At 47.9% G+C, this 26,309-nt stretch overlaps 2 protein-coding genes across 2 annotated transcripts in view; both read left to right on the top strand.

Moving 5' to 3' along the window:
- GPATCH3 (G-patch domain containing 3) overlaps positions 1-3,168 on the top strand; it is a 13,299-nt gene extending 10,131 nt beyond the window's left edge. Inside the window, exons 5-7 of the mRNA XM_049775177.1 lie at positions 136-257; positions 347-474; positions 2,952-3,168. Of these exons, the coding sequence (XP_049631134.1) occupies positions 136-257; positions 347-474; positions 2,952-3,168 (467 nt within the window). The remainder of the gene's footprint in view (positions 1-135; positions 258-346; positions 475-2,951) is intronic.
- A 1,130-nt stretch (positions 3,169-4,298) lies between these two features.
- On the top strand, positions 4,299-17,134 carry GPN2 (GPN-loop GTPase 2). The gene is made up of 5 exons (XM_049774959.1): positions 4,299-4,740; positions 6,452-6,608; positions 9,788-9,948; positions 13,419-13,549; positions 16,675-17,134. Exons 1-5 carry the CDS (start codon positions 4,330-4,332, stop codon positions 16,745-16,747), a joined length of 933 nt encoding a protein of 310 aa, XP_049630916.1. The 5' UTR covers positions 4,299-4,329; the 3' UTR covers positions 16,748-17,134.
- The last annotated feature ends 9,175 nt before the right edge of the window (positions 17,135-26,309 follow it).

Here is a 26,309-nt window from a genome sequence, read left to right on the forward strand (position 1 = left end):
AGTTCTATCTCTGGAGAATCAAGTCATCCACAGACTGCCAGAGAGAAAGGAAAGAAGTCAGTCTGATGAGATCTAAGAGGCCTGATTTCCCCTCCTGCTAGAAAAGAAATTCTACCATTTATGCTGTTTCCTCAGATGGTGGGGACAAGGATGCCCGAGATTCTGTACGCATGCGCCTAGAGCAGAGACTCCGCGACGGCCAGGAGGACGGCTCTGTGATCAGGTGCCAGGTGGGCACCTTTGAGCGCCACACCAAGGTGAGCACTGTGGCCTACCTGCCAACCTCTCCCTTAACCCTCATCTGCTCCTCTGGAGCACCATCTCAAGTCTTTTCTCTCATCTATAGGGCATTGGGCGGAGAGTGATGGAACGTCAAGGCTGGGCTGAAGGCCAAGGCTTGGGCAGCCAGTGCTCAGGGGTACCTGAAGCTCTGGATAGTGACGGTCAGCACCCTAGATGCAAGCGTGGATTGGGGTGAGTGGCTGAGAGACCTCTCTGAGGGGCCCACACTAACTTTTCAGTTATGCTCTGGAGTTCTCTTTCCCTCTGGACTCCAAAACAGGGTTAAAAGGAAAAGATTGGGGCCAGCAAGGTGGCGCTAGAGGTAAAGTGTCTTTCTGCCTTGCAAGTACTTACTAGTCAAGGAAGGACCGCAGTTCGATCCCCTAGCGTCCCATATGGTCCCCCCAAGCCAGGGGTGATTTCTGAGCGCTTAGCCAGGAGTAACCCCTGAGCATCAAACAGGTGTGGCCCAAAAAAAAAAAAAAAAAAAAAAAAAAAAAAAAGGAAAAAGATCATTCATTGTTACTCTTTTTCTTTTTTTTGTTTTTTTGGGTCACACCCAGTAGCACTTAAGGGTTATTCCTGGCTCAGTGCTCAGAAATCGCTCCTGACAGGCTCGAGGGACCATATGATCACACCTGGGTCCGCCCCAGGTTGGCCATGTACAAAGCAAACACCCTACCGCTGTGCTATTGCTCCAGCCATTTTGTTTCTTTTTGTCATATTTGAGATCCTTAAATATTCTTGAATATTTCCTTGATCTGGAAATATCATTCCCCTAGTTTGAGGGGTTGGGTGCTGTTAGGGAGTCACTGACAGTGGTGTCAGTTGTACTCTCTTTTCTATTTACAGTGAAAGCATGGAAGGGGGAACAGAGTGATAGCACAGCACGTAGGGCATTTACCTTGCATATGGCTGACCCAGTACCGACCCAAGTTCGATTCCCACATCCCATATGGTCCCCTAAGCTTGCTAGGAGTGATTTCTGAGCACAGAGCCAGGAGTAACCCCTGAGTGCCTTTGGGTGTGGCCCATAAAACCAAAACAAAACTAAATAATAAAGCAATGGGAAGTAGGTAAACTAATGATGGTGGAATGTTGGAATTATGTACATAGGAAACCACCAATACTATCATAAATTAGGAGCCAGAGAGATAGTACAGTGGGTACAGTGCTTGCTTTGTATATGGCTGACCTGGGTTCAATTTCTGATACTCCATATGGTCAACTGAACACCACCTGGAGTGACGCCTCAGAGTAGAACAAGGAGTAACTTTGGAGCATCACCAGGTGTGGCCTCAAAATAAACCAATCCCCGAAACACAATATTGTAAATCAGGGATCAGAGTGATGGTACAGTAATTACAGTACTTGATTTGCACACACCAGATCCAGGTTCCATCCCCAGCATCCTATATAATGCCCTGAATCCTGGTAGGAATGATCTCTGAGTGCAGAGCCAGGAGTACATGCTGAGCACAGCTGAGTGTGACCCAAAAACAGAAACAAAAAAACACTGTAAATCACAGTTCCTCTGTAAACTAAAAAGAAATATCCGGGCTGGAGCAGTGGTGCAAGCAGTAGGGTGCTTGCCTTGCACATGCTAACCTAGGACGGACTGTGGTTTGATCCCCCAGCATCCCATATGGTCCCCAAGCCAGGAGCAATTTCTGAGTGCATAGCTAGGAGTAACCCCTGAGTGTCACTGGGTGTGGCCCCAAAACAAACAAATAAAGAAACAAACAGAGGGGCCGGGCGGTGGCGCTAAAGGTAAGGTGCCTGCCTTGCCTGCGCTAACCTTGGACGGACCTCGGTTCGATCCCCCGGTGTCCCATATGGTCCCCCAAGCCAGGAGCAACTTCTGAGCACATAGCCAGGAGTAACCCCTGAGCGTTACTGGGTGTGGCCCAAAAAAAAAAAAAAAAAAAAGAAACAAACAGAAATCATGAAAAGACCAAGTTGGGGGCCGGAGAGATAGCATGGAGGTAAGGCGTTTGCCTTTCATGCAAAAGGTCATTGGTTCGAATCCCGGCATCCCATATGGTCCCCCGTGCCTGCCAGGGGGCAGGAGCCAGGAATAACCCCTGAGCACTTCTGGGTGTGACCCCCCCAAAAAAAAAAGAAAAGAAAAGACCATGTTGGGGGTCAGAGAGAGAGATAGCACAGCGGTAGGGCGTTTGCCTAGCACACAGCCAAATGTGGTGGTTCGAATCCCGGGATCCCATATGGCCCCCCGAGCCTGCCTGTGGCAATTTCTGAGTGCAGAGCCAGGATTAACCCCTGAGCCTCACTGGTTGTGACTCCCCCCCAAAAAAATAAAACAAACAAAAAAAAGACCATGTTGATAAAATGAGTGGAAGGATAAGGGTGTTCAATAATATTACAGCTCTTTGGGATAAATCCAGCTTCTTTCCTATTCTCTCATGGTTTCACTAACTTACAGAAGCCTGCTCACTAAGAAACCTTTTCTCATTAATTTTTTGTGAGAGGTAGGCCCTATGCCTGTAGGTGCTCAGGACCTATTCCTGGTTCTATGCTAGGGATCACTCCTGGCAGTACTCAGAGGACAATATGCAGTGTCAGAGATCTAACCATGGAGATTCTAGTGCATTTTGCACATACCTTAACCCCTATACTTGACCTCCCCTGAAAATCCTTTTTAAATCCAGGTACCATGGAGAGAAGCTGCAGTTATTTGGGCAACTAAAGAAGTCTCGAGGAACAGGTTTGGGGCTCATTTCCACCATCTATGATGAACCACTGCCCCAGGACCAAGGGGAGTCACTGCTCCGGCGCCAGCCACCCACTAGCATGAAGTTTCGGACAGACATGACTTTTGTGAGGGGTTCCAGCCATGCCCGGGAGAGCCCGTCAGAGCACAAATGATCACTCAAACTGTGCCATGCTGCCTGGCCTTATCTTCCATCAAATAATGAAAGACCAGCTTGTTTTGGGTGCTTAATTCTGAGCTTGCCATCATCCTTCTACCTCAAGGACATCTTTACAGAAAGTCTCTTTCACATGCCTTTAAGATTTAGACATTATGGGGCCCGGAGAGATAGCACAGCGGCGTTTGCCTTGCAAGCAGCCGATCCAGGACCAAAGGTGGTTGGTTCGAATCCCGGTGTCCCATATGGTCCCCCGTGCCTGCCAGGAGCTATTTCTGAGCAGACAGCCAGGAGTAACCCCTGAGCACCGCTGGGTGTGGCCAAAAAACCAAAAAAAAAAAAAAACAAAAAAAAAAGATTTAGACATTATGGACCGGAGTGGCAGCATAGTGGTAGGACATTTGCCTTGCACGTGGATGAACCAAAATGGATGAGGGTTCAATCCCCGGCATCCCATATGGTCCCCCGAGCCAGAAGCGATTTCTGAGCATACAGCCTGGGGGAAAAAAAATTAGAGCTTCATGACTTCTCTTTTGTCTTCTATCCCTGTTGCCTGTTTGTATGAAGCCAGATTTCGTTTGAGCCTGTGAACCTTGAAAAGCTGATTTGACTGAGTTGATAAGAACCACCTTCCCAGTGGATGGGGCCATAAAAGTAGATCTGCAGACAAGGGACCTCAAAGAGAAGCGACCATGGTGCTGGGTAAACGTGGTCTGGGATCAGGCCCTCCTCTATGTCTGCACTTTCTGGCTAAGATCAGAGTATCAGTGAAGAAACCATGGAAGCTGGCTAAGATCTGAGACCTAACGAGACAGAATAAATAAGTTTACAATCGGGTTTGTTTTTTGTTAATATCTGAACCTGAAAGAAACACTATGATTCTCCCGCAGGTAAACCAAAAGGCCTCCCATTCATCCCTTTCGAGTAGTAGGAACGCGGCGCTAGCCACGCCCCTGACGCTTGCGTCACCGCCCGGAGGGCGGGACTTCCTCTCGCTGCTCTTCCGCTTCCGGCGTGTTCCGGAAGTTGGTATCTCTCCCATGAGTTCCTAGTGACTTGAGCCCCTCTTACGGTTTCAGCCCCTGCTGTTGCCTCTCTGGGGCTACCCGGCACAGCTGCATTATCGGCCGCGGTGTGGCCGCCTGGCTCGCTCGCTCTCATGGCAGGGGCCGCCCCGACCACGGCCTTCGGGCAGGCAGTGATCGGCCCGCCCGGCTCGGGGAAGACCACGTACTGCCTGGGCATGAGCGAGTTCCTGCGCGCGCTGGGCCGGCGCGTGGCCGTGGTGAACCTGGACCCCGCCAACGAGGGGCTGCCGTACGAGTGCGCGGTGGACGTGAGCGAGCTGGTGGGGCTGGGCGACGTGATGGACGCCCTCCGGCTGGGGCCCAACGGCGGCCTGCTCTACTGCATGGAGTACCTGGAGACTAACCTGGACTGGCTGCGGGCCAAGCTCGCCCCCCTCCGAGGCCACTACTTTCTCTTCGACTGCCCGGGACAGGTGGAGCTCTGCACGCACCACGGCTCGCTGCGCAATATTTTCTCCCAGATGGCACAGTGGGACCTAAGGGTGCGTCTCGCTCGGGTCGGGCAGGCCCATTTTGCAGGTGGAAAAACTTGAGACAGGGAGGAGGAGGAGGAGGAGGAGGAGGAGGATGTTGGCCACGCCCCCATGTCACACAGCAAGTAAGAGGGTTCCTAGTGGCCTTGGAGTAGAACAGGTGTAAGTTCGGATTCTGACTCTCCCGCTGACTCGCTGTGGGGCTCTGGGTAAGTCAGATGGATCTGCACCACAGTTTTCTCGTCTGTAAAATGGGTATTAGCGGGGCCGGAGAGATAGCATGAAGGTAAGGTGTTTGCCTTGCATGCAGAATGTCGGTGTTGTTCAAATCCCGGCATCCCATATGTTCCCCCGAGCCTACCAGGAGAGATTTCTTTTTTTTTTTTTTTTTTGGTTTTTGGTTTTTGGGCCACACCGGCGGTGCTCAGGGGTTACTCCTGGCTGTCTGCTCAGAAATAGCTCCTGGCAGGCACGGGGGACCATATGGGACACCGGGATTCGAACCAACCACCTTTGGTGCTGGATCGGCTGCTTGCAAGGCAAGCACCGCTGTGCTATCTCTCCGGGCCCCAGGAGAGATTTCTTGAGCATAAAGCCAGGAGTAACACCTGAGCGCTGCCAGGTGTGGTCCAAAAACCAAAAAAGAGAGAGAAAATGGGTATTAGCATCCATTTGGGGGATGATTGGCAATATGGACATGAGAAGGGTTTCTTGGAGGGAAGTGGCGTGATGATTGTTGTGAATTGGTGGGCAGCAATAAGTGATAGAATGATGCAGAGGTGATAGCTTGAGGGACTGGATGGGATACACAGTTTGCCTGCAGGAACCAGGGTTTTAGTTTCCTACTGCTTGACAGCCTGAACTCTGGGTACTGAGCCAGGAGAATCACCCACCCCAATACTGCTGAGTGGGGCCTCAATATAGAAAGAATTCAGGGCAATGGGAATTGTGCCGTTCTTATCTGGACACAGTTGTGGAAGCATTTTGTAAGAAAAAGGGCTGTTTGGGCTGGAGATATAGTATAGGGGTTAAGGTACCTTGCTTGAGGCTGACCGGTGTTTGATCCTGAGCATAACCAGGAATGATTCCTAAAGACAGAGCCAAGAATAACTCCTGAGTACAGCGGGGTATGGTCCAAAAACCAAACGAAAAAGGCTTGATAGCCCTTGAGATAAGGAAATGAGTGGAGCCTTTAGAATGAACCAGAAGCAGGAGTCTGAACGATAGCACAGCAGCAGGGCGTTTGTCTTGCACACAGCCCACCCGGGCCGGACCCAGGTTCAACCCCTGGCATCCCACTCCTGAGCCCGCCAGGAGTGATTTCTGAGTGCAGAACCAGGAGTAACCCCTGAGTGTGGCCAGGTGTGATCCCAAAAACAAAGCAAAACAAACAAAAGAATGAACCAGAGGGGCCGGAGAGATAGCATGGAGGTAAGGCGTTTGCCTTTCATGCAGGAGGTCATCGGTTCGAATCCCGGCGCCCCATATGGTCCCCTGTGCCTGCCAGGAGCAATTTCTGAGCCTGGAGCCAGGAATAACCCCTGAGCACTGCCAGGTGTGACCCAAAAACCAAAAAAAAAAAAAAAGAATGAACCAGAAGCAGCAGGAGACCATCAGGGAAGTTTGCACTTTGTCTTCAGGAGTGTGACAGGGAAGGTGACAAGCCATGAGGGACCCTGCCTCTCCAGCCACTCTCATCCTGTCTCTTGCTCCATCCCAGCTGACTGCTGTTCATCTGGTGGATTCTCACTACTGCACTGACCCGGCCAAGTTCATTTCAGTGTTGTGTACCTCCTTGGCCACTATGCTACATGTGGAGCTGCCCCATGTCAACCTCCTCTCCAAGATGGACCTCATTGAGCACTATGGAAAGCTGGGTAAGAACTGATTTGGGGGCCCGGAGAGATAGCACAGCGGTGTTTGTCTTGCAAGCAGCCGATCCAGGACCTAAGGTGGTTGGTTCGAATCCCGGTGTCTCATATGTTCCCCCGTGCCTGCCAGGAGCTATTTCTGAGCAGACAGCCAGGAGTAACCCCTGAGCACCGCCGGTGTGGCCCAAAAACCAAAAAAAAAACAAAAAAAAAAAACTGATTTGGGCAGCAAGGAGGAGGGCAGCTGTGAGTCCAGAGGGAAATAGAGAGATCACCTGAGGCTCTAAGTATGGCCTGGTGATTTTTTCATTTTGTTTTGAGGGGGCAACTGGGTAGTGGCACTCAAGGGTTGGCCATGTGCAAGGCAAACACCTTACCTACTGTGCTATTGCTCTGGCCCTGCTTTTTATGTTTTTATTCTGATAGATACTGGGTTTGGGGAGACTTAGAAAGCTCCATATAGGGCCCGGAGAGATAGCACAGCGGCATTTGCCTTGCAAGCAGCCAATCCAGGACCAAAGGTGGTTGGTTCGAATCCCGGTGTCCCATATGGTCCCCTGTGCCTGCCAGGAGCTATTTCTGAGCAGACAGCCAGGAGTAACCCCAGAGCACCGCCGGGTGTGGCCCAAAAACCAAAAAAAAAAAAAAGAAAGAAAGAAAGAAAGCTCCATATATTTAAAAATAATTTTGAAATGAAGGGACAGTGAAATGAATGTTGGGAGTCGGGAGTGAGCATTGCCATTTTAGCTAAGAGTCAAATGGAGTGTAGGAACCAGCCAAAGAAGAACCAATCTGGAGGGGCGGGAGCTGTAGCACAGCTGTAGAGTGTTTGCCTTGCATGCAGCTGATCTGGGACGGACCGGGTTCGATTCCTGGTATTCCATATGGTCCCCTGAGCCTGCCAGGAGCGATTTCTGAGCACAGAGCCAGGAGTAACTCTTGAGTGCTGCCAGGTATGACCCAAAAACAAAAAAGACAGTTTGGGGCTGGAGTGATAATATAGCTGAGTAGGGTGCTTGCCTTGCATGTAGCCAACCTGGGTCCAATACCTGACATTCCATATGGTCCCTCTTTTTTTTTTTTTTCTTTTTTTTTTTTGTTTTGTTTTGTTTTTGGGCCACACCCTGTGACGCTCAGGGGTTACTCCTGGCTATGCGCTCAGAAGTTGCTCCTGGCTTCTTGGGGGACCATATGGGACGCCAGGGGATCGAACCGTGGTCCATCCTAGGCTAGCGCAGGCAAGGCAGGCACCTTACCTCCAGCGCCACCGCCCGGCCCCCATATGGTCTTTCTTGCACTGCCAGGAGTGGTACTTGATGTAGAGCCAAGAGTAACCCTGAGCACTGCTGGGTATGGCCCAAAAAGAAGAAACAAAAAAAAATAAACCCCCAAAAAAGAACCAGTAGGCAATGGTATCAGCTGTGTAAAGACCTCCAGGGAAAGTGCTTTCTGTGCTAAAAGAAAAGAGTAAAGAGAGCCCAAAGAATCTGAGATACAGTGGTGGGGGAAGAGTGGCAGGAAATGAAGTCAGAAAGGTGGTTAGATGCAGAATTTGTACTGAGGAAACTTAGAGGAAAGTCATTGATGAATACAAATCAAGAAGAATAATATGGGGGCCGGAGAGATAGCATGGAGGTGAGGCATTTGCCTTGCATGCAGAAGGACGGTGGTTCGAATCCCAGCAATAAGCCTGCCAGGAGCAATTTCTGAGTGTAGAGCCAGGAGTAACCCCTGAGCGCTACTGAGTGTGACCTAAAAACCAAAAAAAAAAAAAAAAAAGAAGAGTAATATGAACTGAAAGGTCATTCTGGCTGCTTTGTAGGGAATTAATCGAAAGGGTCAAGAATAAAGACAGTGGGGCCGGAGAGATAGGACAGTGGCATTTGCCTTGCAAGCAGCTGTCCCAGGACCAAAGGTGGTTGGTTCAAATCCCAGCGTCCCATATGGTCCCCCCGTGCCTGCTGGAAGCTATTCCTGAGCAGATAGCCAGGAGTAACCCCTGAGCACTGCTAGGTGTGGCCCCCCCAAAAAAATAAATAAAAAAATAAAGACAGTGGGTCAGAGAGATAACACAGAGGTTAAGGCACTCACCTTACATGTGATTAACCTTATTTCATTCTGTCACCACATGGTCCCCTGAGCCAGGAATAAGTTAAGCACAGACCCCATGAGCACTGTTAGGTATGCCTCCCCACCTCCAGAAGTAATGCCTGGAGTGCAGAACCAGGAGTAGCCCCTAAGCATTGCTGGGTGTGGCAAAAGGGAGGGAGGAAGGGAAGAGAAGAGAAAAAAGGTAGAGAAGGGGAGAGAAGGGACAGAAGGAGGGAGGGAGGGAGGGAAGGAGAAAAAGGTAGGGACGGGGAGGGAAGGGACAGCACCAAATAGCACACTTTCCTGTTTTTGTGGCAAGTTTTCATTTTTAGAACAGAATCAGGGTTTGAGTCAATCAGTCTGGACTTTGCTTGTTGTCTTACATCAGAACCAGCTGAGTCAAAAAGAGAATGATTTTCCTGGTAGTCACACTGCTCGAATGGAGCCATCATTCCACTTGCTCAGTGTGGACACAGTCTCCATGATTTGTCTGCGGGCACGAGGGCTCTGCCTGACACTGAGGTGGGGACAGACTGTTCTTGGCAGTATTATTTACTGTGATCAGGCCCTTCTTTGTTTAGAGCATTTGATCCTCACACAGCCCAATCAGGTGAGTTTCAGCTCAGATCACAGGTAAGAGGCAGAGGTGAAACCAAGTATATTTTTTCTTAGTACCTTCATCTCAGCAAATACTTAGTGAATGAAGGAGTAAATAATGCAAGGAAGAAAGAAACATGGTCCCTTTTTTTGGTTTGGTTAGTTTGTGGAGGGCATTTGTGGTGCAAGGATTAAACCTGGGTCAGCTGCATGCAGGGCAAACCCTTCCCCACTGTCCTGTCTCCCTAGCTCTATTCATGCATCTTTTTGTGTTTTGTTTTGGGTCATACCCGGCAGTCCTCAGGGGCCACTCCTGGCTCTATAGTCAGAAATTGCTCCTGGCAGGCTCCAGAGACCATATGGGATGCCGGGATTTGAACCACTGACCTACTGCATGCAAGGCAAATGTTTGCCTTACCTCCATGCTATCTCTCCGGCCCCTATTCATGCATCTTTAATGTAAGCCAGCTCTTTCTAAAAGTAAATTCTCTCCATAGCCTTCAACCTGGACTACTACACAGAGGTCCTTGACCTGTCCTACCTGCTAGACCACCTGGCCTCCGACCCTTTCTTCCGGCATTACCGGCAGCTGAATGAAAAACTAGTACAGCTTGTTGAAGACTATAGCCTGGTCTCCTTTATCCCGCTCAACATCCAGGTACTGAATATTCAGATGCCTCAGTTCTTTTTTTTTTTTTTTGGTTTTTGGGCCACACCCGGCGGTGCTCAGGGATTACTCCTGGCTGTCTGCTCAGAAATAGCTCCTGGCAGGCACGGGGGACCATATGGGACACTAGGATTCGAACCAACCACCATAGGTTCTGGATCGGCTGTTTGCAAGGCAAACACCGCTGTGCTATCTCTCTGGGTCCATGCCTCAGTTCTTAACTGTAGACTCTGGTGTTCCTTGTAACCTTCCTGAGCCAATGATTATAGGAGACTTCCAATTTTTGTTTGTGGGTGGGGAATAGGATTGCAGAAGGTTGAACCCAAGATTCCACATGTGTAATTCACATTGCTGGCTCCATACAGGGAGGTTTTTTGTTTGGTTTGGTTTGGTTTGGTTTTTTGGGTCACACCCGGCAGCACTCTCAGAGGTTACTCCTGGCTCTATGCTCAGAAATCGCCCCTGGCAGGCACAGGGAACCATATGGGATGTCGGGATTCGAACCACTAACCTTCTGCATGAAAGGCAAATGCTTTACCTCCATGCTATCTCTGGCGCCCATACAGGGAGTTTTGAGGCTCCAAACAAATAGCCTTTATTCTGGGTCCACTGATATTATATGGTCCCTTAGTGGTGGGACTAATGGTGGTGCTAGGCAGGATTTCATTACAAGAATGGATCCAATGTCCATTCTATGCTGCAGAAACCCATTCAGCACAAACTCCGTCAGCAGTGTGCAGATGAAGGAGTTTAGAAAAGCAAGGACCTGAGGCCAGAAAAGACTCACTCACTGTGGGCCTGATGCTAACTCTATAGAACAGTGGCCCCATCCTCATCACCCACATAAACACACGCACGCGTGCATGTGCCCCACATCCATCATGTAGGTCACCTGGAGACACAGACATGTATTAGAGAAAGATTCTGCATTAAGTGGACTCAGGTATGCTATCTCTTCCCTTTTGGGGTGTGGGGTGGGCGGGTGGTTTGGGTCCTACCCAGTGGCACTCAGGGGTTACTCCTGATTCTGCACTCAAAAATGGGATGCTGGAGATCAAACCCAGGTCGGTCTCGGGTTGGCCACATGCAAGGCAAACACCCTACCACTGTGCTATCACTCTGGCCCGTCTCTTTTTAAGTAGCAGACATTTATTTAAGGAGAAGGGGAGGTGACTCAGCCTGGGCTCTGCATGCAGGACTCGGATTCAATCCCATCACCACTAGTAGTGACATCTGACCACATGCTGGTAGTCCCCAGCACCACTGGGGTAGGCCTCAATTCAAAATAATTAAGTGGAACAAGTTGAACTGTTTTTGGTGATAACCACCATTTAGTGTGCTTTCTGTTTCTTCATGTGTTTTCTTTATCTCTCTCATCCTGTGGTGAATGCACTGTTGTTAATCCTGTTGTTTGGAGCAGAGAATTGGTTACACTTATATTTTTTGGTGTCTACAGTTAGCTAGATACTGTGCCAGAGGAATTTATGACAAGCACACCCCTGACTTTGGATACATAGTTAAGTAGGGGAGGCAAGGTGTTCACAGTCAGATCTAGTGATAGGGGCTCTTCAGGGATAAACCAAGGGACAGTTTAATGTTCAGATTTGCTTGAGTTTATGGTCAGAAAAGATAGGATGTCTTTGAGGACATGCACTGTTCTCTAAGCAAGCAAGCCTTGTGAGGCAAGATTGGGGGGGTGGGGTGCTGGTCCAGCTTTTTTTGAAACAATATGGACATTCCTCAAAAATACCCCTAGAAATTGAACTCCCATATGACCTAGTAAGACTACTCCTGAGAATATAGTCCAGGAACCCAGAATCTGGAAAGACCCAAATGTCTGAAAACAAATGAGTAGATAAAGAAACGTAACATCTACACAATGGAATATCACACAACTCTTAGGGAAAATGAAGACATGGAATTTGCTTATATATGGATGGATATGGAGAGTATTATGCTGAGTGAAATAAATCAGAGGGAGAGGGATAGATGTAGAAGAGTCTCACTCATCTGTCGAATATAAAAAGAAACGTATGGTAATAATACTCAAAGACAATAGAAATATTGGAGGATGACTAGTCGGTCCATGGTAGGAAGCTTACCACAAAGAGTAGGGGAGTGAAGTTAGGGTAGAGAAGGAACCACTATAGTTGGAAATGATCATCCTGGACAAGAACTGGATGCTGAAAGGAGGTAAAGTGATATGTATGATACCCCTTCAGTAAGAATATTGTGAGCTACAGTGTCTAAAAGGAGAAAAGAAAAAGAAAGAAAAGAAAAATGTATACATAAAGGTTGGTAGTGGAAAAAGCAAGAAGCAAACTAGTGACTTTGGTGGTGGGAAATGTGCATTGGTGAAGGGATAGGTGTTGGACATTGTATAACTGAGACTCAATCATGAACAATTTTGCAGCTGTACCTCAAGGTGATTTAAAATAAATATTTAGGGGCCGGAGAGATAGCACAGCAATAGGGCATTTGCCTTGCACGCAGCTGATTCAGGACAGATCGTGGTTTGAATCTCAGCATCCCATAGTCCTTTGTGCCTGCCAGGATCGATCAATTTCTGAGTACAAAGCCAGGAGTAACCTCTGAGTGCTGCCATGTGTGACCCAAAAAAAACAAACAGAAGGGGGCCGGAGAGATAGCACAGTGGTAAGGCGTTAGCATTGCATGCAGTAGATCAAGACAGATAGTGGTTCAAATCCTGGCATCCCATATGGTCCCCCATGCCTGCCAGGAGTGATTTCTGAGCCAGGAGTAACTCCTGAGTGCTGCCAGGTGTGACCCCCCCCCCCAAAAAAAAAAACCCAAAATAAATAAAGCTAAAGATGTTTAAAAAAACATGGGGGTGGGGGGAGAGATAGCATGGCAGTAAGGCATTTGCCTTTCATGCAGAAGGTCATTGGTTCGAATCCCGGCATCCCATATGGTCTCCTGAGCATGGCCGGGTTTGACCCAAAAACAAAAGTAGGGGATGGGCAGAGAGATAGCACAGCAGTAGGGCATTTGCCTTGCATGCAGCTGATCCAGGACAGATCATGGTTCAAATCTCAGCATCCCATAGGTCCCTCGTGCCTGCCAGGAGTGATTTCTGAACACAGAGCCAGGAATAATCCCTGAGCACCACTGGGTGTGACCCAAAACTCAAAATAAATTTTTTTTTGTTTGTTTTGGGGCCACACCCAGTGATGCTCAGGGGTTACTCCTGGCTCTGCACTCAGAAATCGCTCCTGGCTTGGGGGACCATATGGGACAGCGGGGGATCGAACCGAGGTCAGTCCTAGACTAGCCTTACCCCTTGCTCTGGCCCCAAATAAATATTTTTTAAAAATCGTGGGGGGTGTTTGGAGCTCTCAAGCATGGAATAATATTTAATAATATTAATAATTTAATAATAATAGTATAATATTTAATTCTACCTCACTTTGTCACTCACAGCAATTTTTATCCTCATTCAGGATAAGGACAGTATTCAACGAGTCCTACAGGCTGTGGATAAAGCCAATGGCTACTGCTTTGGGGTTCAAGAGCAGCGAAGTCTAGAGACCATGATGTCTGCTGCCATGGGAGCTGACTTCCACTTTCCTTCGTATCCTTACTCTCAAAGAGAGTCCCACTTGGCCACAGGTGGTAGAAGGGGACTCAGGAATGGTCCTGTCATCTTGGTAGGTTTCATGTGGATCTGTTGGATCCCTGATAATAACCTTTTCTTGTGTAAAGCTGATTCTGGAGGAGGCTTCAGAATTGATGGTACTTGAGGACAAGGATCTTTAATTGGAAGGAACAATAAATACCTATCTTCAAAAAAAAGGAGAAGATAGCTCAAAGGTCTGGAGCACACGCAAGGCTAGGAATTTGAACCCCTACTCAAAATTACTCTTCACCACCTCTCCTGCATCACTAGTTCAGTTCTGCTGTGCTGGCTCCAAGCATTGAACCATCAGGGCTCACACGGCCTGTATTGGTATCACCAAGAGTGTGATACCCAAGTGCTGCTTGACAGTAGGGCATTTGCCTTGCTTGTGGATGACTCAGGAGGACCTCAGTTCGATCCCCTGGTATCCTATCTGGTCCCCCAAGCCAGGAGTGATTTCTGAGAGCATAGCCAGGAGTAACCCCTGAGCGTCACCAGGTGTGGCCCAAAAATTAAAAAAAAAAAAAGCAAACAAACAAAAAACACCAAATGCTGCTTGACAGATTCCTCTGCCAGCACAAAACCACTGATCAGTATCACTTGGGGAAAGATGCAGGAGTTCGGGCTGCCTTGCATAAGAGGTTGGCAGTGGTGATGGGAGGTTGGAGTAAGGAACATGGAATTCAGCTCATGATCAAGTCCTGGATGCCAGCGGAATAGAATAGCATGGGGTGTACTTATCTGAGAGACCCCTGCAAGGTGTAAATGTAGGCAGTAGAGTTTCTACAGACTACATGAGAAGAAATAAAACTACAGTTGTGAGAACAGAAAGAGGGTATAAATGCGGGGCCGGGCGGTGGCGCTGGAGGTAAGGTGCCTGCCTTACCTGCGCTAGCCTAGGAGACGGACCGCGGTTCGATCCCCCGGCGTCCCATATGGTCCCCCAAGCCAGGAGTGACTTCTGAGCGCATAGCCAGGAGTAACCCCTGAGCGTTACCGGGTGTGGCCCAAAAACCAAAAAAAAAAAAAAAAAAAAAAAAGAGGGTATAAATGGGATATAATATGGAACTACTTGAGTTGATAACTAAACAGTTGGAGACAGATGGAGATGGAACAGGAACTCTGTAGTATCGGGCTTAGTTGTACAAATGATTATGTATTGTCACAAATGCAAGAAAAGGATGAGGAAGACAGATTTGTGAGCTGGCAAATGTGACTTCTGAGGGACAGCTGTGGGCTGTCTGGGAGGCAGCTAGCACTAGAGCTAGTTTAGTGAGCTTTTGGGGTGGAGTGAAGGCTTATATCCCAGAGGCCAAATGGAGACAGTCTAGGGAAGTGCAGAGCCCAATGGCCAATAGCATCAGAGACTAGTTATCTAGAATGAGAGCCAAGGGGGCTCCAGGTTCCTGGTGTATGAGGGCAAAGGAGAAATGTCAGCCAGCACCGGTACCCTGTCGGAGAGAAAAAATTCGTGGGTTACAGTGGCAACCAGACAGCCTGGAACAGGGACTGGGAGCCATGTCACAGGTGCTTAAAGAGTGTGGGTTACTGGTTACTCTGTTTCACTGATCCTCAGTAACTACAGGGTACGTGCCCAGAACAAGGCATCTGCTTCTGAGACAGAATGAAGGGAGATGGGCTCCTGATATTGGAGTAAGGGTAAGAGAGGGTTGGATTGTGGATCCCTAAGGTCTAATCTGACCAGCCCAGGTAGGCCACCTGCTCCTCTCACAGGATGTCACGTAATCCTCATTCAATCTCCTCTTAGAAATGTTTGCTGGAGGGGCCGGAGAGATAGCATGAAGGTAAGGCCTTTGCCTTTCATGCAGGAGGTCATCGGTTCGAATCCTGGCGTCCCATATGGTCCCCCATGCCTGCCAGGAGCAATTTCTGAGCCTGGAGCCAGGAATAACCCCTGAGCACTGCCAGGTGTGACCCAAAAACCAAAAAAAAAAAAAAGAAAAGAAAAAGAAAGAAAGAAATGTTTGCTGGAGGACCCAGAGAGATAGCACAGCGGCATTTGCCTTGCAAGCAGCTGATCCAGGACCAAAGATAGTTGGTTCGAATCCCGGTGTCCTATATGGTCCCCTGTGCCTGCCAGAGCTATTTCTGAGCAGACAGCCACGAGTAACCCCTGAGCACCGCCAGGTGTGGCCCAAAAACCAAAAAAGAAAAAAAAAGAAATCGCTCCCGGCAGGCTTGGGGGACCATCTGGGATGTCAGGATTCGAACCATCGTCCTTCTGCATGCAAGGAAAATGCCCTACCTCCATGCTATCTCTCCAGCACCCCCCCCCTTTTGCCACACCCAGCGGTGCTCAGGGGTTACCCCTGGCTCAGCTCAGAAATCACTCCTGACAGGCTCAGGGTACCATAATGGGATGCTGGATATTGAACCTGGGTCCATCCTGGGCTGGCTTCATGCAAGGCAAACACTTTCCACTGTGCTATCGCTCCAGCCCCAACACAACTATTATTATTATTTTTTTTTTTTTTTTTTTTTTGGTTTTTCGGGCCACACCGGTTTGATGCTCAGGGGTTACTCCTGGCTAAGCACTCAGAAATCGCCCCTGGCTTGGGGGGGCCATATGGGACGCCGGGGAATCAAACCGTGGTCCTTCCTTGGCTAGCGCTTGCAAGGCAGACACCTTACCTCTAGCGCCACCTCGCCGGCCCCACAACTATTAATTTCCAAAGGACATTTGTGGTAGAAGAGTGTATACCACACCTGCTAGTTCCCAGGGACTACTCCCTGCAGTACTGAGGACCATGTGATGCCAGGAAATGAGTCTCCACCCCTCACATCTGTATCCCAGTGTGAGCCCCAAAGCATTGCCATTGCACAGCTGGAAAGTAGCATTCTCTGCTCCTGTCCTCAGCAGTTTAGGAAAGAGACAGATATGGGAGCACTTGGACTTGAGTGTATTGAATTGTTGCCCAAACCCTGTGACCCTGCCACTTGAAATTATAAGGGGGAGAAGGGTCTGCCTGGTGTGGTTGGCAACAGGCATGATGGTGTTCAGATCCTGCCAGAACTTGTTGCCTTTTCTTAGGTTGTTACCTTAACACAGTCTCCCACAGCACCCTGGGCCTCCAGGAGAAGTATCTGGCACCTTCAGATCAATCTGTGGAGCAAGAAGCTATGCAGCTATAGCAGTAAGCTGAACTATGGATGGAAGGCAGTGCTAAGCCCTGTGAGGGAGAGCTGGCTGCAGAGTCAAGAATGCGGCCTCCAGCCAGAGCTGAAAGGGGTACCAGGATGTCCAGCTTGGGAAAGGACTTCTACAAAAGCCTATGGGCCCAGCAGAGCACCCGTCAGATCTTCAATACCCTCAGTGCTTGTGAGCTCTGGGGGCTGCTGTCAGGACTGCCTCGATCCCGCTTCCAAACTCCTAGGGAGGCAGGGAGGCAGTGAACTAGTAGAATAAGGGAATACCACCATCATTGGAAAAGAGCCCTCTCTACACTCAAGCGCTCCCCCAGGTGCAAGACTTATTGGGGGACTGCTCACAGGCAACCCGTCCCCTCATAAGTTTAAGAATTTGGCATTTTTTAAGGGGCCGGAGAGATAGCATGGAGGTAAGGCGTTTGCCTTTCATGCAGGAGGTCATCGGTTCGAATCCCGGCGCCCCATATGGTCCCCTGTGCCTGCCAGGAGCAATTTCTGAGCCTGGAGCCAGGAATAACCCCTGAGCACTGCCGAGTGTGACCCAAAAACCAAAAAAAAAAAAAAAAAAAAAAAAAGAATTTGGCATTTTCATTGTATTGATTTCCTAGTTTTAATTGTTTGGGAAAGTGTTAAGCTAGTTTTTCATTTATAGCAATTAAAATTTTAATGTGAAAAAATGTCTTGTGTGCTTGTTTTGGGGCCTCAAAGATGCCAAAGCATCTTTAATCAATGCTCTGAGGGCTGGAGTGACAGCACAGTGGGGAGAGCGTTTTTTCTTCCATGTTGCTGACCTGGGACGGGCCTGGGTTTGATTTCCGGTATCCCATATGATCCCCTGAGCCTGCCAGGAATGATTTCTGAGCACAGAGCCAGGAGTAATCCTTGAGCACTGCTGGATGTGTCCCCAAAAAAAATTTTTTTTTAAATGCTCTGATTCTATCCCAGACACCACGTATGGTCCCCAATGCACAAGGAATGATTCCTAAGTACAGAGCCAGGAAAGACCCCTGAGCATCATTGAGTGTGGCTCCAAAACAAGCAAACAACAAATAGCACAATGTTTTGTTTCTTTTTGGAGCACCTATTTATATGCAGGAGTCCAGGTTTCATCCCTTTACCCATAGTCTCCCAAACATTGCTAGGATCAACTCTTAGGTACTGCACAGGAGTAGCCCTGCCAGATATGACTTTAAGAAACAAAAATTGAAAGATTGCTTGAAGGTATTAAGTACTGGACTAGAATTTCCTTGCTCTTACAACTGCAATTTGTATTTAAACCAGTAGGTGGCAGCCTAGGCTTATTTTCCCGCCACAAATACAATATGGCAGACAGGGTACAGATGGCTGTTGTGCTAGAAGTCTTATTTGTGGACACTCGTTGTTTTAGCACATGTGAAAGCGTTGCATTTACAGAGTTCTTCCACACACATGGTCTGCATATTCCCACAATTTAGAGAGGAAAAAAAAGTAAAGTGGACTATGAGAAAAGCAAAGTTCAAACTTACGTTTCTTCTCTGTAAACTTAGTAACATATTTGTTTGTTTTGGGGCCACATCCAACAATGTACAGGCATTACTTCTTTTTTGTTTTTGTTTTTTTTTCGGGCCACACCCGTTTGATGCTCAGAGGTTATTCCTGGCTAAGCGCTCAGAAATTGCCCCTGGCTTGGGGACCATATGGGATGCCCAGGGATCAAACCGCAGTCCTTCTTGGCTAGCGCTTGCAAGGCAGACACCTTACCTCTAGTGCCATCTCACCAGCCCCCCGACATTACTTCTTTTTTTTTTTTTTGGTTTTTGGGTCACACCTGGGGGTGCTCAGGGGTTACTCCTGGCTGTCTGCTCAGAAATAGCTCCTGGCAGGCTCGGGGGACCATATGGGACACCGGGATTTGAACCAACCACCTTTGGTCCTGGATCGGCTGTTTGCAAGGCAAACGCCGCTGTGCTATCTCTCCGGGCCCTGCCTTTTGCCTTTTTTTTTTTTTTTTTTTTTTTGCCCAGGCATTACTTCTAACTCTGTTCTCAGATATCACTCCAGTCTGGGGCCAGAGAGATAGCACTGTGATAGGGCGTTTGCCTTAGATGCGGAAGAACAGTGGTTCGAATCCTGGCATCCCATATAGTCCCCCGAGCCTGCCAGGAGTGATTTCTGAGCATAAAAGCCAGTCGTAACCATTGAGTGCTGCCAGGTGTGACCCAAAATCCAAAAAAAAAAAAAAAAAAATCACTCCTGGCAGGCTTGGGGGGACCATATGGGATGCCAGGGATAGAACCTGGGTTGGCTGCATCTAGGGCAAATGCCCTATCCACTGTACTATCCCTCTAGTCCCTTAGTACTTTTATTTATTTATTTTTTGGTCACAGCCGGCAGTGCACAGGAGTTACTCCTGGCTCTATGCTCAGAAATCGCCCCCCCCCCCCCGAAGGCTCAGGGGACCATATGGATGCTGGGGTTCGAAACACCATACTTCTGCATGCAAGACAAATGCCCTACTGCTGTACTATCTCTCCGGCCTCCCTTAGTACTTTTTTATTGAAAATAATGAACTGTTACATGGTCAGATAATAGAACAGGTAAAGTTCTTTCTTTGCATGCAGCCAATCCAAATTCAATCCCTGGTATCCCATCTGGTCCCTGAGCCCTCAGGAGTAGCCCCTGAAAACTGCAGGGTGTGACCAAAAGAAACAAAAAACAAGGGGGCCATAACAATATTACAGCAGGTAGGGTGTTTGCCTTGCACATGTCCGACTTGGGACAGACACGGTTTCTATCCCCAAGCCTGCTAGGAGTCACTTCTGAGTGCAGTCAGGGAGTGAAAACCACCCTGACTGCTGCTGGTGTGGCCTAAAAACCAAACCAAAATAAAACAAAAAATTATCACAGAATTTGTTGCCAATCAGACACCTGTAGAATATTCCAGAATAGGGGGCTGGAGAGATAGCATGGAGGTAAGGCGTTTGCCTTTCATGCAGGAGGTCATCAGTTCGAATCCCGGCGTCCCATATGGTCCCCTGTGCCTGCCAGGAGCAATTTCTGAGCCTGGAGCCAGGAATAACCCCTGAGCACTGCCTGGTGTGACCCAAAAACCACACACACACACACACAAAAAAAAGAATATTCCAGAATCATGAATTGAGAGTAATGTAGGCTACTGGTGGCTGGGGGAGTTGAAGGTTGACCAGAAATTTCTATTCAGAGAGATAGCACAGCGGTAGGGTGTTTGCCTTGCACATAGCCGACCAAGGACAAACGGTGGTTCAAATCCCAGCATCCCACATGGTCCCCTGAGTCTGCCAGGAGCCATTTCTGAGCTCAGAGCAGGAGCAACCCGTGTGAGTGCCACTGGGTGTGACCCAAAAACTAAAAAAAGAAAAGAAAATTCTATTCTGAGGTGGCATTGAGGATCGATGATATGGCTTAGAGGTAAAGGATTTGTCTTGCATGCACAAGACAAATTCCATCCCTAGTATCTCATAGGGTGTTTTTGTTTTGTTTTGTTTTTGTTGTTGTTGTTTTGAGTGATTTTGTTTGGGCTTTGTTTGGGGGCCACATCTGATGATTGTCAGGGATTACACTTGGCTCTGCGCTCAGAAGTCGCTCCTGACAGGATTTGGGACTATATGGGATATCAGGGATCAAACCCAGGTTGGCTACGTGCAAGGCCTTACCTGCTGCATTATCTCTCCAGCCCTCCTACCCAATTCTCATCCCCAAAAATGCCTTTTAAAAGTTTTAGGATTCAGGGAGAGATAGTTCAAGTTACTGAAGTACAAGCTTTGCATGCTAGAGCCCTGGTACCACATGCTCCCTGAGCACTGAGCTGGAAGTAGTCCAGGTGTACTCTGTACACCATATGGTATCACCACAAAAAAATTCTACTAGAGCCAGAGAGATAGCACAGCAGTAGGGCATTTGCCTTGCATGCAGCCAAACCAGGACAGATGGTAGTTTGAATCCCGGCACCTTATATGGTTCCCTGTGCCTGCCAGGAGTGACTTCTTTTTTTTGGGGGAGGAGGGTTGGGCCACACCTGGTGACGCTTGGGTGTTATTCCTAGCTCCTAGCAGGCACATGGTACCATATGGGATGCCAGGATTTGAACTACCATCTGACTTGGATCTACTGCGTGCAAGGTAAATGCCCTCTCACTGTGCTATCTCTCGGGCCCCCAGGAGTGACTTCTGAGCACAGAGACATGAGTAACCCCTGAGCACCTCTGAGTGTGACCCAAAATAATAATAATAGAAAATGTATGAGGGGGCTGGAGAGATAGCATGGAGGTAAGGCGTTTGCCTTTCATGCAAGAGGTCATCGGTTCGAATCCCAGCGTCCCATATGGTCCCCCGTGCCTGCCAGGAGCAATTTCTGAGCATGGAGCCAGGAGTAACCCCTGAGCACTGCCGGGAGTGACCCAAAAACCACAAAAAAAAAAAAAAAGAAAATGTATGAGGTGACATTGAGATTCAATTCACTGCTTTGCTTTCCAGTTTTGGCAGCCAGAAGACTGAGGGGCTTTGAAGAGCCTCCTGAGACTAAAACAGTATCTGAAAGCAGCCGACCTTCACTCCCACGCCTGGTCACAGAAGGGATAATGACTGGGTGCTCTTCCCTCAGCCTCTTTCATCTAAGAGTTCAAAGCATCTCACCCTATTAACAGTTTGCATAGTAGGTGGGAAGTAGTGATAGAACCAGCCAGGGAAACTGAGGCCAGGAGATGTACTGACAGTGAGTCAGCTGTGGGGCCTGGAGCCCAAGAATCCTGACGCCCCAGCTGCGGACAAATTCCTCATCACTCAGGGAATGAGGGTGGGTGCTGTGTCTTAAAAAATAGTACCCAGAGCTGCGGTCATGGGTTTTAATGTTTACCCCTCACTAACAACCCAGCAGTAACCAAAGCAAGCCAATTGCAAGGAAGGCGCCATTTAAAACTTTATGGCCTCATACCTGAGCATCCTTGGCCTTTATTCTCAACATTCCTCAAGTGGGAATGATGGAGATTATCCAGAACTTTATTTTGGGGCATTGATGTGTGGGTAAGGATTTCTTCCTAGAGTAAGTAGCTTCTTTATACCTCCTACTAAGGACAGAATCAGCACAATACAGAGATATCTGGATTCCAGGCGAAAGTGTGTCCAGCATTGGGTGGGAGGAGAGCATCACCCAAACGGAGTGGCATGTAGAAGTCATAAGCTTTTCTTCCTCTGGGAATGGAGAGTTAGCTCAAAGGGACTAAGTGCAGGGACTCTAGGTTTGATCTCCAGTGCCACATGGTCCCTGAGCACTTCTAAGGGCAATTCCAAACACCACTAGATAAAACTAATACAATTTCTGTTTAGGAGCCCAGAGCAATAGCACATTGTAGTGCATTTGCCTTGCATGTGCCCGACCTGAGACCGACCCTGGTTTGATCCCCAGCATCCCATATGGTCTTCTGCCTGCCAGGAGTGATTTCTGAGTGCAGAGCCAGGAGTAACATTAGACTAAGGTTTTTTTTTGTTTTTTTTTTCGTGTTTTTTTTTTGTATGTGTGTGTGGTTTTTGGGTCACACCCAGCAGTGCTCAGGGGTTATTCCTGGCTCCAGGCTCAGAAATTGCTCCTGGCAGGCATGGGGGACCATATGGGAACCCGGAATTCGAACCGATAACCTCCTGTATGAAAGGCAAACGCCTTACCTCCATGCTATCTCTCCGGCCCCCAGGAGTAACATTTGAAATAGCCCATTTTTCAGTTAATCGTAACTGGGTAGCCAAAGCCTGGCTGTTCGGCACCCCATATGGTCCTCTGAGCCCCACCAGGAGTTATCCCTGAGTGCAGAGCCAGGAGAAAGCCATGAGCACAGCTGATGTGACCAGAAAAAATACTAATGAGTTAAAAAATAACCCATTTTGGGGCTGGAGCAATAGTATAGTGGTAAAGTGTTTGCCTTGCATCAGGCTGACCCAGGTTTGATCCCTGGTATCCCATATGGTCCCTCAAGTCTGCCAGAAGTAATTTCTAAGCACAGAACCAGGAGTAACCAAACCCTGAGCACTGCCGGGTGTTGTCCAAAATACAAAAGCAAAACAAAACTTTTTTTTTGGAGCAGAGGTCAATCCAGAGATGCTTAGGACTATCTCTGGCTCTGTGCTCAAGGGTCACTCCTGGGGTTATTTGGGGGAACTATATGAGGTACTGTGAATAGAACCTGAGACAGCTTCATGCAAGTGCCTTAACCAATTCCTGTACCATTTGTTCAACCCCAAAGGCCTTTATTTTATTGTTTGTTTTGTTTTTTGACCACACCTAGTGGTGCTCAAGGTTTATTCCTGGATATCAATGAAAGATTAGGAATGATCTCTGAGATCACTCCTCGAAGGCTTGGGGACCATATGGGATGCTAGAATCAAACTCTGGTTGGCTTTGCACACTACTCACTGTATCACTCCAGCCTCTCAATGACCTTTTTTTTTTTAAGGTCATAATTAGTAGTGTGATGGTAACATCGTTTACTTAACCCAATGCCCTTTGTCTGCCCTTAACTTATTTTTTTTGGTAGACACTGCTTTATTTACTTTCGGTTTTGGAACCACACCCAGAAGTACTCAGGGGTTACTCCTGGCTCTGCTCTTAGGAATCACTCCTGATACTCCTGGCAGGCTTAGGGACCATTTGGGATGCCAGTGATTGAAGTTGTGTTTGCCATGTTCAAGGCAAGTGCCCTCCCCACTGTTCTATCAACTGCTTTAATTTAAACATATTAGTGCCCAAATCTTAGCCCAAGTCTCTTATTTATAGCATGTAAGAAAGTACTGGATTGGGGTGTTGGTGGCAGATGGATGAAAGGTCCCCAGGGAGATCCTCTAGTCATCTTCCAACCAAAGACTCTGAAATACTTTGGTTCTGTCTTAGAACTAAGCACCTCAACAGTTATTAGTGATGGAAGCTTCTTGGGGACCACAGATAATTGGAAAACTTTAAGCCCCAGGAGTCTTAGGAGTGAAGAGTAAAGATCCCTCAGTCTGCCCCTATTACTTCAGAATAAACAAATCCGATTCCCCATGTTGCTGAGGTGTTGGGTCCCATTAGAATCTGTGGGAAGGGAAGGGAAGCCTTCACACTAAATACCCCACCCCTCAATTTTGAAAGGTGTCCAATTGTCCCAGGATCCTCAAAGGAAATTTTCTAGCACATCTTCTATTTCTTCCTTTTCTCCTGTGGTTTCTGGTTGTTAGCCATGGCCTTGTTTGGTCACCTTTTTACTCATTACTTTAGGAGAAACCCCAGGATCACAAATGTGGCTCAGGGTGGTCTAACTGAAAGGCTGGGATGAATATATGGGATTTGGGGTCTAACTAAGATGGAAAAAGGGTCAGTAGTATGTAGCACATGACTCACATGTATGAGGTGTAGGGACCTAGCCCCAGCATAAGGGGAATTTGGATGGGAAAATAAACAGAAAGAAGAGTCCCAAGTCCTCACAGACCTGCTCTGACCAGTAGCCATTTGCCTGGCTTCCAACCATTATTGTTCCATTTCCAATGGGAGCCAATTGCAGAAAGCCCAAAAAGCCAGATGTCAAAAAAAAAAAAAAAAGTCCAGATGTCCTGATGGTCTGAGATCTAACTAAGGTTAAAATAGATAAATATAAAAAAAAAAAACTTTAAAAAAGAAAATGTTGGGCTGGAGAGATAGCATGGAGGTAGGGCATTTGCCTGCATGCAGAAGGACGGTGGTTCAAATCCCAGCATCCCATATGGTTCCCTGAGCCTGCCAGGAGCAATTTCTGAGCATAGAGCCAGATGTGACCCAAAAACCAAAAAAGAAAAAAAAAGAAAAAGAAAGAAAAAAGAAAGAAAGAAATAAAATGGGGGACCAGAGCTGTGGTGCAAGCGGTAGGGCATCTGCCTTGCATGCGCTAACCTAGGACAGACCGTGGTTCGATCCCCTGCATCCCATGTGGTCCCCAAGCCAGGGGCGATTTTTGAGCGCATAGCCAGGAATAACCCCTGAGCATCACCGATGTGGCCCAAACACACCCCCCACCAAATGTTGGTAAAATGCTCTCAACTGAAAAAGAGAGCGATGTTTTAACTTTTTTTCTTCATTCAACCCCCTGAAACAGCTATGGAGGCAGAAGATGAGAGGCCCCTTTAATTTTTATTTATTTTTATGGGGGGGGGGCACAACTGGCAGTGCCTAGGGTATTTCCTGGCTCTGCATTTAGGAATTGCTTCTGGCAGGCTCTGGGGACTATATGAGATGCCAGAGATTGAATATGAATCAGCCACGTACAAGGCAAACGCCTTAGCCTCTGTTTTATCATTCAGACTCTGAGACGTCCCTTTTAAGCCATCCCAAACAGGCATAAAATCTAAAGCAATAAGTAGGGCAAGGAATGTGGCTCAGTAGTAGAGCACTTGTCTTGCATGTGTGAAGGAAGCCTCTGACACCATAAAACGAAGCAGTGAGCTAGCCACGCAAATAGTTCCGCTTCACATTGGGTGTCACCTCTTCCTGTATTATTCTTGAAGCCTCTACATTGCTTTGCTGAATCAAAGAAACAGTAAAGGGGATATAGGTATGATTTCTCCTAAATCAAGTTATACCATGGGTAACAAGTTTTCTAAGATAACAGCAGCCTCCCCCCACCCTCATTGTCAAAGAGGTTCAGGTTAATTTGATTCTGGAAGAAAGGATGGAGTTTCTTTCCTCCTTCTGTTTGTTTCTGTTATTATTGAGGAAGGGGGTGCTTGGATCACACCCAGTAGTGCAAAGAGCTACTCTTCACTCTATGCTCAGAGGTCACTACCAGCAGTGCTTCAAATCCTTTGTTATACTGGGGATTAAACAGGAGTTGGTCACAAGCAAGACAAGAGATTTAACCCCTATATAATCCCTTCAGCTCCTTCCTTCTATTTTAGGAAGTCTTTACTGAATACCTATTCTAATGTATTTCATTAGCCCCATATTGAAAGTGCCATGCTTTTCAGAGCCTGAGATTTTTCTATCTCTAGACAAATAAGCAGTTAATTTCCCAGAGAGCAGAAGGAAGATTGGGTGGGGAGAGCTGAATCAGCCGCTCTCCCCCATGGTGACATACCTGTCTACCTGTCTACTGCCCCCACAGACATTCCTGGCTCCTGACTCAGTGGGAAGGTGGAGCTAAAGGGGTTCTAAGAGGTGAGGAACCTACCTTGTAGAAACCTGCCTCTTTGTCACCACACACATACAGCAGGTCTAGGGGGATGGGATAACCCTGTGAACAGGGTGAAAAACTGAAAAGGAACAAAGGATGTTAACCAGGTTAAGGAAACCTAAACTTGATAAGTGAGCCAACCACACAGTTTGTTTTCTGAAATGCAAAGCAATTCCTTTCTGCCAGGCCCTGAGTGGTGTTACTCTGAGGGCAGTGTAAGAATTAATTCCTTCCTTCAGTGCTGGAGATTGAACTCAGGGCCTTATACAAGCAAGGGAAGTTATCAGGAGCCTGAGATTATACAGCAGGTAACTCAGATTCAACCCCCAGCACCCCCATATAGTCCTCTAAGTACTATGTGGAATGACC

This window comes from Suncus etruscus, chromosome 6 (genome assembly GCF_024139225.1).
Source record: "Suncus etruscus isolate mSunEtr1 chromosome 6, mSunEtr1.pri.cur, whole genome shotgun sequence".
NCBI lineage: Eukaryota > Metazoa > Chordata > Mammalia > Eulipotyphla > Soricidae > Suncus > Suncus etruscus.